Source organism: Castor canadensis, chromosome 12, assembly GCF_047511655.1.
Source record: "Castor canadensis chromosome 12, mCasCan1.hap1v2, whole genome shotgun sequence".
NCBI lineage: Eukaryota > Metazoa > Chordata > Mammalia > Rodentia > Castoridae > Castor > Castor canadensis.
This window is the reverse complement of record NC_133397.1, coordinates 112,306,870-112,323,854: the sequence shown is the minus strand read 5'-3', so window position 1 is coordinate 112,323,854 and position 16,985 is coordinate 112,306,870. Positions and strand designations below refer to the sequence as shown.

The 16,985-nt window shown below is 50.3% G+C and overlaps 1 protein-coding gene across 1 annotated transcript; it reads right to left on the bottom strand.

Annotated features, from left to right (window-relative positions):
- Positions 1 to 1,067: 1,067 nt before the first annotated feature.
- On the bottom strand, positions 1,068 to 15,804 carry Inka2 (inka box actin regulator 2). Its single transcript, XM_020177540.2, has 2 exons — positions 15,572 to 15,804; positions 1,068 to 3,636 (listed from the first exon to the last, which is right to left on the bottom strand). Exons 1-2 carry the CDS (start codon positions 15,605 to 15,607, stop codon positions 2,797 to 2,799), a joined length of 876 nt encoding a protein of 291 aa, XP_020033129.1. The 5' UTR covers positions 15,608 to 15,804; the 3' UTR covers positions 1,068 to 2,796.
- Positions 15,805 to 16,985: the final 1,181 nt, after the last annotated feature.

Genomic DNA, 16,985 nt, shown 5'->3' with positions numbered 1-16,985 from the left:
AAAGCAGGTGGAACCCTGAGCAGATGTCTGGGCCAATGCGGGGGGGGGGGGGGGGGGGGGGGAGCCTGTACCTGCAGGGAAATGAGCCAGGTGTGGGGCAGGCCTGCACACCAGGGAGGATATTAACTGAGCTTCCAGCTCATTTGCATGTCCTAATTAACCATCAAATGAGCCCAGAAGCAGAATTAAGCTGTCACTCTCTTCCTACTTTCACTGCCCTCCAAGAACCACACTGCTTCCTGCTCTGCTTGCACTCTGTGTCTTCCCATTCACCTCCTCACACAGCTTCAGTAAAACAGATATCCACCATCATTGTCAGGAGCCCAGGGGTGGGGGTCAGAAAAGTAAAAATTACAGGAAAATAAACTAATTGCCATAATCTTCCATCAGTAAATCATGACATGGTGGGATATTACATCAGACCCTTCAAGACCCAGGCAAAATCCTTCCATCAGACAGTCAGCCTGATATTTATTAGCTATGAGGAAGACAGGTTTTGTTGTTCTTGATTTGGCTGTGGCGCAAATACAGTTTGTCAGGTAATGTGAAAAGCATAAGATTGGAAACTTCAGTGGAAACTGTCAATCCTGGCCCCACACTGTGTAATCTTGGACAAGTTGTTAACTTCTCTGAGCCTATCCATGTAAAATAAGAGTACAACAAGCACTTCTAAGAGTGTAGTGAAAGGAAATAAGAACACATGTTGAAGGTTCCTGGCACCTGTGAATTATGTTGGCGGCAGGTGTCTCTGTCTAGTTATTTTTTTCTGGCCCAAGTTAAATGAGTCTTCAGTCTCATGACTGCTGGCTAGTTGATGGTCAAGAGTCTGCTTATTTCTTTTCCACTGTAGCCCCTTGAGGTCAGCAGCTGGGTCCTTTTCCATCTCGCGTCTTCATTTCCATTCTCCGTTTCTATCACAATGCCAGGCCCTGGGAGGAGTTCTTCAGTTGACCTGAACTATGGCCAGTCCATGAAACTGATGGTTGCAGATGAATGGCCAAGAGGTGGCTTAGTTTCCTATAGAATCATTCCAGACTCTGCTGGTGACATCTTAAATAATTTCCTCAACTCAGGAAATCAGTGTGTGAACTCTTCAAATGCATCACATACATAACCACCACTACCAGAGACTGCCACTGTCAACATCCCCTCACACAGACTGAAATGTCAGAGTTCTTGGGAAGACAACACAGAATGGACAAGGACGGGCACATAAAGAGCTGGTTCAACTGGCAAACTCCAGGCAGAGGCAGACCCAAAAGGGCAGGGGCTTGGGAACCAGATAGTTCTGATTCCAGTCTGTTCTTTCACTTGCTAGCAGCCTGATCTGTGCACCATGCATGATCCCTGGCCTCCTAAGAGCTTCCACTGATGTATGTGGGAAATAATTTCTTCTAAGCTTTTGCTGTGCACACTGCCAGGCAAATAGCAACCGCTCAAAAAAAATGGGCCTTTCATTCCCTAGATAGCTTACTCCACCCCAAACTAACCATCTCCCATTTGACTGCATGGGAACTTGCGGATGAGCCTAACCATGACTACTGCATCCTGGCTCCCAACTGGTCTCTAAGCCCACTCCCTTCATCTTCACCCCCTGGGGGTCCAGGCTGCAGGCAGAAGAGACTTTCTTGTTACTTTTCTTCAATTGTCTCTTAAAGCCCGGGGGGGGGGGGTGGTGGGGAAGGCAGCATGCCACTGTCACACCCTGTCAGGCTAAGCTATGGTCTGTGGGAGGGGGAGGAGGAGAAGCAAGGGTGACTTCCTGGGCAGATTTGGCCTGAGCAGGAGCCCACACTGTCCTCTTCCTCGGGTCAGGGCTGGCCAAGGTGGGCCCTCCCCAGTCCTGGATCTGCATGCCAGATCACTGCAACCAGGTACCTCCATCGGCTTTGGGAGAGCCTGGTCCCGCCCTGGCCCCCTCACTGTGCCCAGCACAGAGGAGCCAAAGGATAGGGCTAGCATTTATGCTGGGCTCGCCCTCACCTCACTGTTGAGTTCACATCTTCTGCCCTGCAAGGGAGTTAAGCACAGGAGTCAGTGTTGGGATGGGGGCTCTCAGAGCTGCTGGGGGGCAGTGTGTATAACTCCAGGGTCCACAGACTACCCTGCAGTGGGCCTGGCCTGGTCTACCTCCTGTGATCTTGGGACAGGTAGCATATCCAGGATGGAGAATGGGTCACGCCTACCTTGTGCTTTCCAGAAGACCAGGAGTGTTCAGGGTTTCCCACACTGCCCTTGTTCATCCCATGTTTCAAGATCCAGGGGTGGGCTGAAATTTCCAAGGCAACAGGAAGGGCTGGGGTGCTCCACCCACCCTGGAGGGCTGGGCTTCAATACAGGGCCTGCATAAGTGCCTTGCCAGAAATGTAAAGTTATAAGGTTGAGGGTATCAGAGATGGGTCTTTATGGGAGGCCTCTCTGGGGAAGCTGAGGCCCAGAGCCATTTTTCACACAAAATGTTCAGTGAGGTCTTTGAGGGCAGTCCAGGAATGTCAGAGGTATTTGCTGGTCCCCTCTCTACCAGTCCCTTACTTGGCCTCCAGCCCCAAAGCGAGCACAACACTCACTTTTTCCCATGCACACACATACTCTCTCTCCAGAAACTCTTACCTCCTCCACTAGCCAGCCCTGTGTGTCTTGGTCAGCCCTGCCTGAGAACTCTGGCTTCTCCCTCCCTTCTGGGTGAAGGAACTTGGATTTGGGCTTCTGAAAGCCATGCCACCTGCCCTCCCTCTTCCCCAGGGCTCAGCAATGAGACTACCCTTTTAAGTTCAACCAATTTTCTGTCTTTAGGATTCAGACCCAAACAGCTGTGTTAATGTCAAAGCCCGAGGGCGAGGGCTCCATGGTCTTGGGGCTGCTTGAGGGGTTTTCCCCTTGCCTGGGCTCCCCTGTGCTTGGGAAGGGGAAATGTCCAGAGCCCTTGGAATGGCTCCGCTTCTTGACCTTCTGGGAACGTCCCACTCGGGGCTCAGAGACCATTGGTGTCACCCAGCCTGGCTTCTCCTTGAGGAGCCGGTCACGGTCAGGCCGCACACTGCGCAAGAACTTCCTAAAGATGTTCGCTGTCAGAGCGAACTTGCGGCCCAGCTCCCGAGGCTGACCTTTCTCTGCTTTGGGCTCGCCTGTCGCCTCAGTCTCACTCTTTTCCCCACCTTTCTCCAGTTCTGGCAAGTCTAGCCAGTTGCCTACTAGGTCTGCAAAAACATTATCCCCTAACACCAGAGGCTGCCGATTCCTGCCCCGTGACATCAGTGTGGAGGTCCAGTCATCCGGGTCCACCTGCTCAGGCCCCTGCTGAGCACAGCTTTGGTGCTCTGGCAGCTGTGTCCTGGGCAGGGGGCTGACATCTCTCCCACAGACACTCCTATGGCACAGAAACTTGGTACTGCTGCCAAAAGAGGGTTGGCTGGAGGGGGAGCCAGTAGAAGGCCTGGAGGGACATCCGCCACCCTCCCAGCAAGGGTGCTCAGGCTTTGTCTGTGGGCTTTCAGGGCAGCTGGGGACAGGACCCCCTCCAGAGATCTCCAGCTGTTCCAAAGCCGTCTGCACCTGCAGGAGCTTCAATTCTTGTAATGCACCCATCATGCAGTTCATCTGGTCCTGCAAACCATCACCCACCTCCTTCATGGACATCTGTGGGGGAAAGAAGGCAAAGGTCCTGTGAGCAGGTGGGGGGAGGCAGAAACCTACATCCATTCCTTACCCCCCACACACACTCCTGGGTCATCTGCCTGCCACTAACCCCACCTCTCTACAGCCTAGAACAGCACAGACCCTGGCCATGACAGGAGGAAGTTTAACATTGCTATGCTTGATAAGGGAAATAAATCATGACAGTGAACTGTCCTAAAAGCTGTACAGATGGTCCTCTGCTTATGATAGAGTTATGACCAGGTAAATCCATGGTAAGTTGAAAATACTGTAAATCAAAAATGCATTTAATACACTAAACTACTGACTATCACGCTTAGTCTAACTATCTTAACACGCTCAGAACACTTAGCCTACAGCTGAGCAAAACCATGCACAAAGCCTATTTTATAATAAAGTGTTCAAAGCCAGGTGTGGCAGCTCAAACCTGTAATCCTGGCTACTTGGGAGGTAGAGAGCAGGAGGATCAGGCTGGTGGAGTGGCTCAAATGGTAGAGTGCCTGCCTCGAAAGTGTAAGGCCCTGAGTTCAATCCCCAGTATCCAAAGAAAAAAGAGCAGGAGGATCCAGGTTCAAAAGCAGCCTGGGCAAAAAGTTCACAAGACCCCATCTCAACCAGTAACAAGCTGGGTGTGGTGGCTCTCGCCTGTCATACTAGCTATTCCAATAAGTACAAATAAGAGGATTATGGTCCAGTCTGACCCTTGCATAAAGCGAGATCCTATTGCAAAAATAAGTAACACAAAAAGGGCTGATGGAATGGCTCAAGTGGTAGAGTGCCTGCCTAGCGAATATGTGGGGCCTGAGTTCAACCCCTAGAACTGCCAAAAAAAAAGATATACACATACGTGTGTGTGTGTGTGTTGAATATCTCATACTTTGTGTTGAATTCTGTAGTTCAATTGAAAAATAATGGTTTTATGGACATGCTTTTGCACCATGGTAAAGTTCAAAAAATTACTAAGTCAGGGTCTATGTGTATACACCAAAAGTTAACCTATATTTAGGTCAGCTACCCTATGAGGTAGTGACTATTACTGTTTCTGTTCGACAAATGAAGAAGCTGAGGCACATAAGGAACTTGCCAAAGATTAGACAGTAAAAAGCAGAGCTAAGATCAGTTTGAGGGTGCATAAATGTGCTGGCCATCCTTGTCCTTTTTTGCATCTGTATCCCGCCCGCTCCCTTCCTCCTTGGTGGATGATGGTGATGAAAGTAGCAATCACCATTTGTGAGTATTTACTATGTAACAGGAATTGTGCTAGGTACTCTATGCACATCAACTCATCTAATCTTTACACAACAGACCCTTGGTCTCAACAGGTACGCGATTCCAAGGAGACCACTGAGGAAAATCCATGCATCCTCAGGACACATAGGTCAATGCTGTACTGCAGGTGTTTGGTTCACTTTCCCCATAATGCAACCCAACTTCTGCTAAGGACTGCTGCCTTTCCCCAAATCTCAAATGTTCAGTTAAGCATATTTACCTTTACCTTGATTTGGGGCACCATTTGCTTTTGGGGAGGCAGATTTTCACAAAATTAAGAGCAGGGAAACACTCACACAATGATTTAACATAGTGAATGACAATGCAGGACTGACTGAGAGCTACTCCACATCCACCAAGGTGTGTAGCGTGTGAGCGGGAATTAAATTTTTTTTCATTTTTTGAAATGGTGTTTTGTGATTTTTAAGATTTTTTTGTTTCATTTTGTTTTTGACTGCACTTGGTCAAAACTATGTATAATAGGGCTGAGACATGGCTTGAGTGGCAGAGCACCTGCCTGGCAAGTGCAAGGGCCCAAGTTCAAGTTCCAGTACTGCCAGAAAAAAAAAAAAAAAAAACATGCGTAATCCATGAATAAGGCAGGCTTACCATATAAACCCTATGAGGTTGCTATGATTATTTTCATATTAACAAGTGAGCCTACTGTGGTAGGGGTGAAGTAACTCATCTAAGGCCAAACATCTCATAGAACTTGAACTCAAACCCAGGCCTGTCTCAGTGTAAATGCTGTAGTCCTAACTAGCATGCATTGCCTGCAGGTGGCTGAGCAGTGAGTGGAGCTAGACTTTGAGGCTATTCCATTCTCTACAGGGCAGTGGAAAGGGGATGAAAGGCACTTTAGAGAGAAAGGGTAGGCCTTTAATTGCTCTTTGCATTTGACTGGTCAGGAGAGAGAGAAGGCCAGAAACTCCTATTTGCTGAAAGCCTTTGCCCAGTTCTTCCCAGCCTGTGACACCCCCTCACCCCAAACACCTGTCCCCTCTCAGCTGCCCTCAGACTTGGCTCCAGCCCTTTTCTTGCCGTCTCAGCCCGACTAGCTCTGCTGCCCTGGCCATGCCAGAATGGGGATGCTGGGGCCAGTTCTCCCAGCCCTTTTGTCGGTGTCTGAGGCTCCAGTCCCAGGTGCCATCTGGAAGGGGCTGAGAGATTGACTTGGGTGAGGGCCTCATTTGGAGTACAGGCTCTGGTTGATAATATTCATAAGGTTCCCAGCCCCTGGATCCAAGTTGCTTTGGTCCTGCCAGCTCCCGCCCCAGCTCCTGATCAAGTTACTCACAGCCAGCCTCCTGTGCAGGGACCATCTGTTTTTAAGCCCCCTAGAGACCCAGGAGATCATCTTACCTTCCAGGCTTGTCTTAATGCCCAGAGTTAAGCCCAGAGTATGGGGGCGGGGAGTTACTAGACTGATGGGGGACAGAGAGGCACTATAGGGGAGGGCTGGGCTGACAGCTGACCCTCTCAGGCTTCTGGGTCAAACATTTCCCTGCTAGCCCTGGCTGTGGTGGGTGGGAGAATTTGAGCTAGGATCTCACTGAGCCAGCAGTATCAAAGGACAGTGGAGGACTGACTGTCCCAGAGGGCAAGGAGGTCTTTGCTGGGGTGCATGAATTGTTCTTGCTTTATGCAACTTCCCAAGGCAGGAAGTGGTGGTTAGACACCCTGACAATCCATATACTTGCTTAGGCACATATATGCCATTTCAGTGGTGGCAACTGCAGCAACAAGACACAGAGCCCACTGGGGTAGCTGCGCCTGCTGTTGATGACCCTGGCTCTGATGTCTTTGCTTCTGCCTTCCTGACTCCTTCCTTTCAGAGGTACTCAGCTGCAGCTGTAAGTTCCTTCCTGGCAAACTGCTTATCCCTCCCCACTCTCCAATCCACTTTCCTGCTCTCCTCCCCCCACCCTAGACCTGGAACCTTGGTCATTTTTGGCTTCTCCATTCAACCACCCTTTTTCTGTCTAACTTAATCATGCACTGTGTTGGATTCCTGCTCCCGCAGCTGTCTTGCATCTCTCCTTCCTTCCCGGGAATGCTGAAGAAGCCTCCAAGAAGGCCTCCTGGCCACTAGCCATGAGTGGATGACCAGTCTTCTCGACACTCATCACCATCCCATCACCTCATTCAGTGAGTCTTCATTGCTCTGAGACTCAAATCCAAGCTACTTGGTCCTACAGTCAAGACCCATGGCAGGATTTTTCAATCCCAGGCAAATCTCTACCCCTGATGTGTACTCACCACGCCCGTTAGGACCTCATCTCTGACCCTTAAGGTGCTCATCCCAGAGTCCTGCTACTTATGCACTCAACCCATGTTTTCCACGAGTTTAAATGCTCAATCACTCATGGAATGTTTATTCAGCATTTGCTACTTAAGGGCAGAGACTGAGATCTACCCATCAATGTGTCACCCCAGAACCTAGCTGGCACCTGGCACTTGCTACATACCCATAAATCGATCACATACTGAGTACTACTGACTCCTTCAGATCATTGCTCCAGTCTGTTGGCTACCTTTAGTCACTTCTACACAGGGAGACAGACTCAGCACCATTCCCCAAGGTTTCACTTCACCAAGTGGCAAGGAGTCTGAGCTGGCAGGCTTCCTTCCAGAAGGCGAAACGCAGTCCAGGTCAGAGGCAGTGGGAGGAATGAAATGACCCTATTCAGTCTTTTCCAGTGTGGAAAAATCCGTAAGAAATAATGCTGACATTTTTGCAGTTCTCCAGTGAGACTGAATGTGTGGGTATACATGAATTCAGGGCTATCTATAAAACAAGGGCTCCATTTAAGTAAACAAGGGCTGAAATTGTACTCATGTTGAAAATAATATTCTTTTGGGAGGGGTACTGGGGTTTGAACTCAGGGCCTCACGCTTGCTAGGCAGATGCTCTACCACTTGAGCCACTCCGTCTGCCCTTTAATGTGTTGGGAATTTTCGAGACAGGGTCTCATGAACTATTTGCTCCAGCTGGGTTTGAATCACAATCCTCCTCATCTCTGCCTCCTGAGTAGCTAGGATTACAGGCATGAGTCACTGGCACCTGGCTGAAAATAATATTCTGTATTGCTTAAGCACCTGGATTCTGAAGACAAAAGGAACAGGTCCGGGATTGGCCTCAAACTCTAGGTCCTCCTACCTTGGCCTCCCGGGTCTGGGATTACAGGTGTGAGATACCACATGCAGCTCAATTTCTCCATTCTTAAAATGGGAATAATAGTTCCTATTTCATACACCTATTGTGCAGATTAGATGAGGTAATGCATATTTGGACAGCACAAAGAAGGCATTAGGTGACACTGACTTCCTACGCACTTCCAGGACATTTCTTCCATGGTGAAACTTGACACATAGGAATGACTGGATTCCATGCATCCTAGCTAGTTCAATCAAGGGGAATGCATCTCTTATGTCTTCTCCTCCCCACCCCCACCCCCGTCGAGAAACAGAAGCCTTGGCATCCTCTAGCACTCTCACACTGGCCTCAGTGAGCCCAGCCCCGGACAGGGGGAGAAGGCAGCTGTGAGAGGAATGAGAATACAAGAAGCAAGTGGAGTGTGGGAAGCTGGGAGAGCAAGGGGCAGTGGTAACAGGAACACCCGCTGGGTCTTGACCATGAGAAGAGCCAGCAGGACAGCCTTTCCCACCAAACCCAAGGGAATGATGTCACCCATGGAGAAAGAGCCAGAGGCCAAGCCGCTCTCTTCACCCAGAGCGTGGGACCTTCTCAGATCCCAGGGCTTTACTTGTCTTAGGACCAAAGAGGGAGAAGATGGAATAGTGTGGAGTGGGAGCTAAAGAGTGGGGTCAGTTTAGAGCCAGAAATGAATAGCTCTGAATTCCAATCTCCAGGCTGGAGGTTGCTGAGTTCTCTGGCCTCCTAATAACACAGAGCCTTTGGTTCCTCCTTAGGACAGGGACCAAATCATACCCAAGGGTAGCTGGAGAAGTCTCGGAGGGTCTGGCTGGTTCTCATTAGTTTGAGTGGAAATGGATCCAACAGCCACCCCCCCCCCACTCTCTCTCTCTCTCTCTCTCTCTCTCTCTCTCTCTCTCTCTCACACACACACACACACACACACACACATACAGAGCTATCTGCCATTAAGTGAAGAGCCTTAATAAACATATCCCAGCAAAGGCTGTGTGAGCATTCTGAGAAGGGATGCTCACCACTCTCCTTGCCTCCACACCACCCCAAGTTCATCTCCCACCTGCAGCACCTCCTGAGACTCATAGTTTCATTTGAAATATAAACTGTGATCTCTCCAGCTGTGATTTGCACCAGCCCATGGCTGCCAGCACCCACATGGTATGGTAAAGATCCGAACTACAGTCTGGAGACCTGGTCTGCATTCCTAGCTGATGAACTCAGCCACTCTCCAGTAAGTAAATTCACCAACCTTTTGTGCTTTGGATTCTGAACCTATGAAATCCACAGATTAGGAAACTAGGGATCCTCTCAGATCTTCTTCAGTGATATCCAAACATTCCTCTCCAAGCCATCCTTATTTTCACCAATCCAGATTCCTATTTAATGATTTATTTAATTCTATTGTTTATACAAATAAATGTGTTTATAAAGGAACTTATATGAAAAGTATATGACTCGCTACCAACATCTGTCTTGATGGCCCTAAGAAGAAACACTGCTGTCTGTGGCCTGAGGTCCTGAGCCTTCTTAGTGGGAGGACTGGGACCCCCAAGACTGACCCCTTCCTCCAGGCCAATAGGTTTTCATGCTATCATAATCCCTAACCACTTGGCCAGTCAGCAGGAAGTGCAAAGGGCAATTATCACCAGATGAGGAGGAAGAGCAGGAAGCCATCCTTTGAGGGCCTCTGAGACCTGATTCAGTTCCTTCCCTCCAGACTTCTAAGAGGGAAGAGGAACTGCCTGCCTGGGCTGAAGGGAAAGATGCCTTTGGGAAGCAGATCCCACCATCCCTGAGCACTTGAGGGAGTGGTCTCGGGTCAGCTGTCGATGGACAGCACCTCCCCCTTGGCACTTGCTGGGCCCTTTGTGGTGAGGAAGGAGTGAGGATGGAAGAAGAGATGCCAACATCCTCGGCTCCCTTCCCAAGCCCTGCCCTGGGCCCCTGACTGATCCTGCAGCTGTGCCCTCCATCCATCCATCTCACGCCCTCTTCCCAGCTCAGCCGGAATCCTTTGACACAAGCTCAGTTTTGCCCATGGACTTGGCAGTGTGCCCTGCCTCCCTTCCCCACCCCCTTACTCACAAGATCCCCACACAGTTTCTTTCAAACCCTAGGGAAGCTAGGAGGAGGCTGGGCCGGAAATGGGGAAAGCCCCACTTTTGCCAAGTGGCCCATTCTCCAGCTCACTGAATGGGGGACCTTCTTGGCTCTTGGCTGGGACTTTCAACAGGAAGGTAACGTGAAAACTATGCCAAGAGCTGCAGGAGGGGGGAGCATAAAAAAAAGGAGTAAGTGAGAGATGTGAACTGATGAGCCCACTTTCCCAAATGAATCATCTTACGGGGGTCACATCCTCAGGCAAGAGTCAGACAGACTGAGAGAGAGGCCCAGTGTTGCCTTCTCCCAAGACTTGCCTTTTGGCCATCTCAAGGAATCAAGGGACCTTAACAAGTTACCTTCCTTGGCTGTGCTGTCAACTTGGAAAAAGTATCCCATTTTATCATGTTGACTTGGCATTGTACAGAAATTAATAGCCATATTGGTCTAGAAATGTTAAACTTATTTTTTTCCATTTGTACAGAGGCAACACACTTATTAAATATGTAAGGTCTTATCCATATGGGTTTGATTACAGAAACTAATATCCTCTAAATTAAAAAAAAAAAAGATGTTATCTTCCTTTTTTCCTTCCTGGTTTTCCTGTTTTCGGCCTTCATACTCTGTTGCCTAGGCTCTTCCTCCCTTTCCTTCCTTCCTGCCTTCCTTTTCTCTCTTTCTCCCCCTCTTTCTCTCTTTCTTTGTGTGGTACTGGAGATTGAATTCAGGGCCTCTAGCTTGTTACCACCTGACCCATAACCCCAGTAACTGCCTTAGCCATAACCTTCTAACATGATCTTGCCTTAATTTCCTCTTTTCCCCCTCCTCCACTCCATACCACCCCCTAGGTCCCAGGGCACACTTCTGACCATGTGGCACTCCAGTGCACATAGAAAAAGTCAGCCTTTAGCAAGGCCCCCCAAGAGTCTACCTGGAACAACTGTTTCATCTCTGCTGCTCACTGTTTCTCTGCACATACCCTGTGATCTAGCCAAACTCAGAATGGTCTTCAGACATTTGCACGACTTCTGCCTCCGTGCCTTCGTGCTCATGTTTCACTATCGGCCTGGCCTGCTTTTTTTCCTCCTGTATGTGTTTCTATTTATCCCTCAAGGTCTTGCTTACAGGCTAATTCTTCCACAACAGGAAGCTTTGCCTGATCTCCCAGCTGGGTCACCTCTCCCCTCTTGGAGCCCAGAGTCTGTGAATATTATATGATTTCTATCTTTTATTTCTGTATGAGAGGCTTACAGATGTACACTGTACTGGTTAGGAGCTCTGCACTCATACTGGCTTGGTTTGAACCCAACCTCTGCTGCTTATCAGCTGTATGACTTTGGCCAAGTCACTTACTCTCCTTGTGTCTCTGTTCTCTCATTAAATGGGAGTAGTGAAAGAACTACTTCTTTGTGTTGCCTTGGCAATTAAACGACATGTTATATGTCTTGCATATCAACCTTAATACTAACATATTATTATCTTTTCTATTAAACTATAGATTCCCTGGAGACAAACTCTGTGTCTGTTTTTATTTGTTTCCATGGTGCTATTATCTGGTTAATGCCTTAGGCATATATGAACTCAATACACATGTTCTGTGAATGAATGACTTATGCAAACCAGTCTGATTAACCCTACATTAAGAGTTTACCAAATGCCTGCAACATAGCACTTTGTTATGTACTAAGAACATACAATTAGAAGGCACTTTGTATTGTCACTTAGTCTTCTGTAGTAGCTGTATGAAATAGGTATTTAAAAAACCCATTTTAGAAAAGATAAGATAAAGTCATTTGAGAGTTAAGTGATATGCTGATTTCAGCTCAAGTTGGCCTGACACCAAATCCTATGCTCCACACTCTTCCAGCTGATCCCAGTTCTAGTCCTGAACCCTCTTCCCCCTTGAGTTAAATATCAAGGGAGATCACAGAATGAGATCCTTTGGAATAAGCTTTATTCTGCTTCAAGAAATCTGCTTTTGCCCCAAGAGCTGAAAGCTGTTCCTACTGTAACTTCTCCATCTCCTTTTTTTCTCCTCATTTTTTGCCTTTAGGCCCTGGTCTTTCTATGTGCCAGGACTTTCTAATCTTTGTAGCCACTACAGACTAAGAGAATTGCCCTCTGGGGGAACATCAGGCTGCCCTAGGAGTACTATCCCCAGCCTAAGAGAAGTCCCTTTGCCATTTCTCCATGGCTCAGTGAGATGGACATTCTAGAAGATGCCCTCCTCCAACCTCCCCATCCTCCAGAAAGCCTTCCTAGTCTGGCTGAACTTCATGAGCTTGATCACTGTTTCTATTTGTTCTACATGAATCTGAACTCACTATGAGCATCTTTAATCTGCTTCCTCTATGTATCTGTGTCTACCCCATTTGTTGGAAGCCCACAAGGGAGAAATGTGTAAGGAACAGCTGGTCTCAATGCCTGTGTTCAGGCAGGGCCCCCTCTTTGGTGGCTGGGGGATGGGGGTGGGATGTGCTCCCTGCTGAGTCGTTGCAGCCCTACTCTCTTCTCTTAATGAGGAAGTATGTCAGCTGCTGCTACTTCTGTAGCCACAGTTCATCCCTGAAACCTGACCCCGCCCTCTTTGAAGCAAGGAGACAGGGCCAGCATTCTAGCCATCAGTTTCATTAAGCCAGGATCCCTGAACCCTCAGACTTTCCCCAGTGCTCACTTACTACAATGCAAATTTTCTGCTTCAGGAAATTGGAAAATTCTGCTACTTTGGTTTTCAGGAACAAACTCTTCTTGTCTCAAATTTATGGGCCAAGAAACAGGGCCAGGGTGCAGGAAGGGAGCACAGAAAACCTTGGTAATTACCCAAAGATAATTTCACAACCTGTTAATGTTTCCTTCTGCACTGTATCCCACAGTGTCTGCAGGATGTATGCTTCTTGAAGGGAATTTAGTGAAATAAATTAATGTAGAACTTGACCGGTATTATATGAGACCATTCCTGGTCACAAACCAACTCAGGGTAGAATGAGGCAATACACACTCCTCCTGGGTGGCAGATCCGGCCTGGGATGAACTATTTGCAGGGCAAAAGCCCCTCAGCTCATGACATAAATGAACTGCATGCCTTTCCCACCCCATGGAAGCCATGGGGCATAAACAAGCCAATACCTCTCTATGCTAGTCACACCCAAGCTGAAGTCAATCCCTACTGTCTTTAAAAGAAGGCAGCAAAAGGGCTGACCCTGGGCTAATCCAGCTCTACTTTCCCCTTTGCTTCCATTGGGGATACTGAGATTTGGCCCCACTATTTAGGCTGGGGTGTCAAGGAGTGAGTCTCTGCCTGTGGCTTGCTCTCCTTGGTCTCCTCTCTGAGCAAGCTGGCACTGGGGAGGGGGCAGAACACCATGAGGGAGGGTGCAGAGCTCTCCCATCTGAGCGTCATTCTGGGCCCTAGGCCAGGCGTTTGGCTTCCTCTCCAAGAAAGTCAAAGGCTGGAACTGTACAAACAAAGGGCTAAATGAAAGCTGATGAAGAGCTGGGTGACTTCAGCCTCTCCCCTGCCTTCTCTCAGGCACTGGGGGCTCAAGACCTTTGGCAGAAGAGGGTACAAACCAAGATGTGGAACGCAGCTCAGTGCAGATTCCTATTTGCCTTTTTAATTCTCCTGGCATCCAGACTGTCTTCCTCCCCTCACTACCTCCCACCTAGGGTGCTGTAAAATATGCAAATCAGTAGGATTTTAAAACTCGAGCCCATGCCAGGAACACCCACAAAGGCAGATCCTGATGTGGGTGGTGTGGTCCCCCATTCTAAGCACAAAGAGGAGGATTCTATTAAATTACTCTCTCAGCATGGGCTGTGGACCTCAGACATTATCAGTGATGATCCTGACCTTTCTTTCTGATCTTGAACACATGAATGGGAAAAATGACAATTATGTATGGGGGCTGCGGTCACCATCGCAGACTGGCGTGACATGCATATAGAAACTAGTAAGGAAAAGGGCATGGCACAGTTCTAGAAGAGCAGCAATGGACACTTGCTCTCGCCAAAGAAGTATTTCTCTGGGTCAGTAACTTTGACATCTGAGGGTCACCAGGAGGCATCAAGAACCTGAGAAGGCAGACCATGGAGTAGATGAGTCAGGACGACGGTCAGGGGGACTAATTCAGAAAGTAGCTATGAGCACACCTGCTTTTCCAGGCTGGTTCCCTGCCCACGCCCAAAAGCTGGCCCCCAAGGCACTGCCAAGTTCCTCCCAAAGAGTGTAACCTCTGCAGGCACAAGTGGGAAGAGTGTCATGGAATCTGAAGAGCCATGAGCTGGCACTTTCTGGATTCAGGTCTGCTGTCCTGTGCCTGTGTGCCCCTGGCTCTCAAACAGAAAGAGAAGAAACAGGAGAGCAAAGTGAGACAGAAGAATCTACTCCATGAGACACAAACTAAAAGAGACACAAAGTCAGAGGCAGGAGTGAAGACACAAGAGAGAATGTGGTGGAAAAAAAGAGAAGGGCAGAGAAGAGAAGGGGTTGCCTATGCCTAACACCTGCCTGAATTCTGGTTGCTGAAGGAATTCTAAAGGTAGAAAGTGAGGGTGGAGGTGGGGGCGGATGGAATATGAAGTCATTACCAACCGGGCCTCCTTAACATAGCTTTTGCAGTCAACTACTCCCCCACTTCGGTGATTCACCCCTCCCCTTAGTAGACTAAGCTACTTCTCTCAGCCCCTGCACCCGGGGGCCTCCGCACGCTCCCTGCGCACTCCCCAAGCCCAGACCTGACATCTGGCTGGTCCTCTGCAACTCCCGCTCGCGATCTGCCAGGCGGCGGCCCTCCTCCCCCGTCATTACAGCTGCCAGCCCCCTCCCTGCTGGCAGACAAGCCCGGGCAGACAGCCGGCCAAGCCTTCCCCCGCAGGCGCATCAGCTCTGCCAAGCCCGGTAGAGCTGGGAGTCCGGGGTCGGGGGGGCGGGGGGTGGTGGTGGCGGGTTAAGGACCCTTGGAGAGAGCGGTCCCAGCGACCTCCTGCCCCAGGCATGCATGCGCGCTCCAGGAGCCCAGCGCAGCTCCAGCAACCGGACACTACCGGCCACTGTCTGGGCCTGGCTGTTCCCGCGTCTTTGCTGCCCACCGTGCCCGGGCCTCACTCTAGGTGCCTGTCCTCTCTGGGTTGCCCTGTCACATTTCACCTGGCTCGCTCGCTCTCTCTGTTACTTGTCTCATCACAAATCATTGCCCTCAAGATTCCTGGTGGTCCCTTCCCCGGAGCACATGCCCTGCCCTCTGCCTGCGGGTCTGTGTCCTCTCCTCCCTCTCGGGTCTTCCTCCGCACCGTACACGTACTGGCTCCCCCGAGCCCAGGATGGAGGCCAGGTGCCCATCGGGGCGGAGCAGCCCTCCCTGCCCCAGCTCTTACCAGCTCCTGTTTGAGGCGACGCAAATAGCAGTCCATTTCCCTGTTCTCTTTTCCTCATGCGCCCATTTGCCGGGCTCGGCTCCACGAGAGAGTCCCCTGTTGGGAACACCGATCTCACTGAAAACGGCGCGCTCGGCGGGTTTCTAGCCGTGCGCTCCGCGCCTCTTGCAGCGCAGAGCCGAGCTTCTGCCCCTCTGCCCGGGCTTGGAGCAGCGATCTCTGCGGCCGCCGCGCGCGGCCGGTGCTGGGGGCGGAGGGAAAAGTGCGGTAGCCAATGAGAACTCAGCGGGGATGTCTTCAGCCAATGAGAAGAGCGGCCCCCCGGGGGCGCGGACCGTGAGGCCGGGGTGCGTCAGCAGCGAGTGTTTGCAGCCGCTTGCTGCTACTAGGGGACTGGGTCGGGGGTCCCCTGTGCGTGGGTCGGCGTGGTTGGGGACATCGTGACACGTGGCCTCATATTCGGTTATAAAGGGTGAACGCAGTTTTACGGGTGGGGACAGGGTAGCGGTCTCAGGCAGAAGTGCCACAGGGTCAGTAACTTTCCCCAAACTCCGATCAGAAAAGAAACAAACACCTCCTTCCACGTTCTCCTCCCCCATCCCACCCCTCCCCCGCCAACTCCCGAAGTCCCCCAGAAGTTCTTTTCTTTTGGAAGAGGACTCTGGAAGTTGGGGCTCCTCTGAGCAGGGGGACCTCTTAGCTCACTCCCAGGGGAGTGAAGTGGCCGTTCTCGGACCGTGATTATTGAACATGATCTGCTGTGCTTCTGGCAAAATTCAGCATCTGGGGATACTGAAAAAGTCAGGCAAGGTCTCCGCTTTCAAGAACTTGTCATGGGGAAGCAAGGGGAGGTGAGACAGGTAAAAATAAACAAGCTGATTTCAGAAAGTAACTTTTCATGAAAACAAAACGGGATCGTGGGATGGGGACTGCCTTTAACAGGGTGAGCAGGGAGTGGAGAAACAGGCCTTTCTCTCCCACAGGACTCCCCAGGCCCGGCCTTTGTAAGGTTGGGGAAGGGAGGACTGAAGATGCTCGAATTGTAGGCACACCTGAGGTGTGCGAGCTCCAACCTGTCCCTGGGGACGCAGTTGTCGCAGATGAGTCGGAGGGGACCGCAGGCCGGCTAGGGTGCTCCCGCCTCCCAGCCGAGCTCCCGACCCGCCACGCCGGCCTCCGCGCCCGCAGGGGCTGCGGTTCCTCCCGGTGCGGAGACTCCGAGCCACCCGGCCAGGCCCACCAGGGGCGGTGTCGTAAAGCCCGAGAGTAATTAGGAAAATTAGCTACGTGCTGTTTCAAGGTAATTAATGGGGGAAAGTTTGCCCGCAGGCAGTATTTTAGAATTCTGCGTGGGACAAAACGGTGAGGAGGCCAGGGAAGGTGCCAAGGGAGAACACCAGGTGGTGCCGTCATT

What these genes read in the sequence shown, in the direction of transcription:
- Inka2 (XM_020177540.2), bottom strand. Translation starts at nt 15,607, where the DNA reads ATGGACTGCTATTTGCGTCGCCTCAAACAGGAGCTG. An exon ending in GTCGCCTCAAACAGGAGCTG is followed by an intron (nt 3,637 to 15,571) that starts GTAAGAGCTGGG and finishes TTTCCCCCACAG; the next exon opens with ATGTCCATGAAGGAGGTGGG.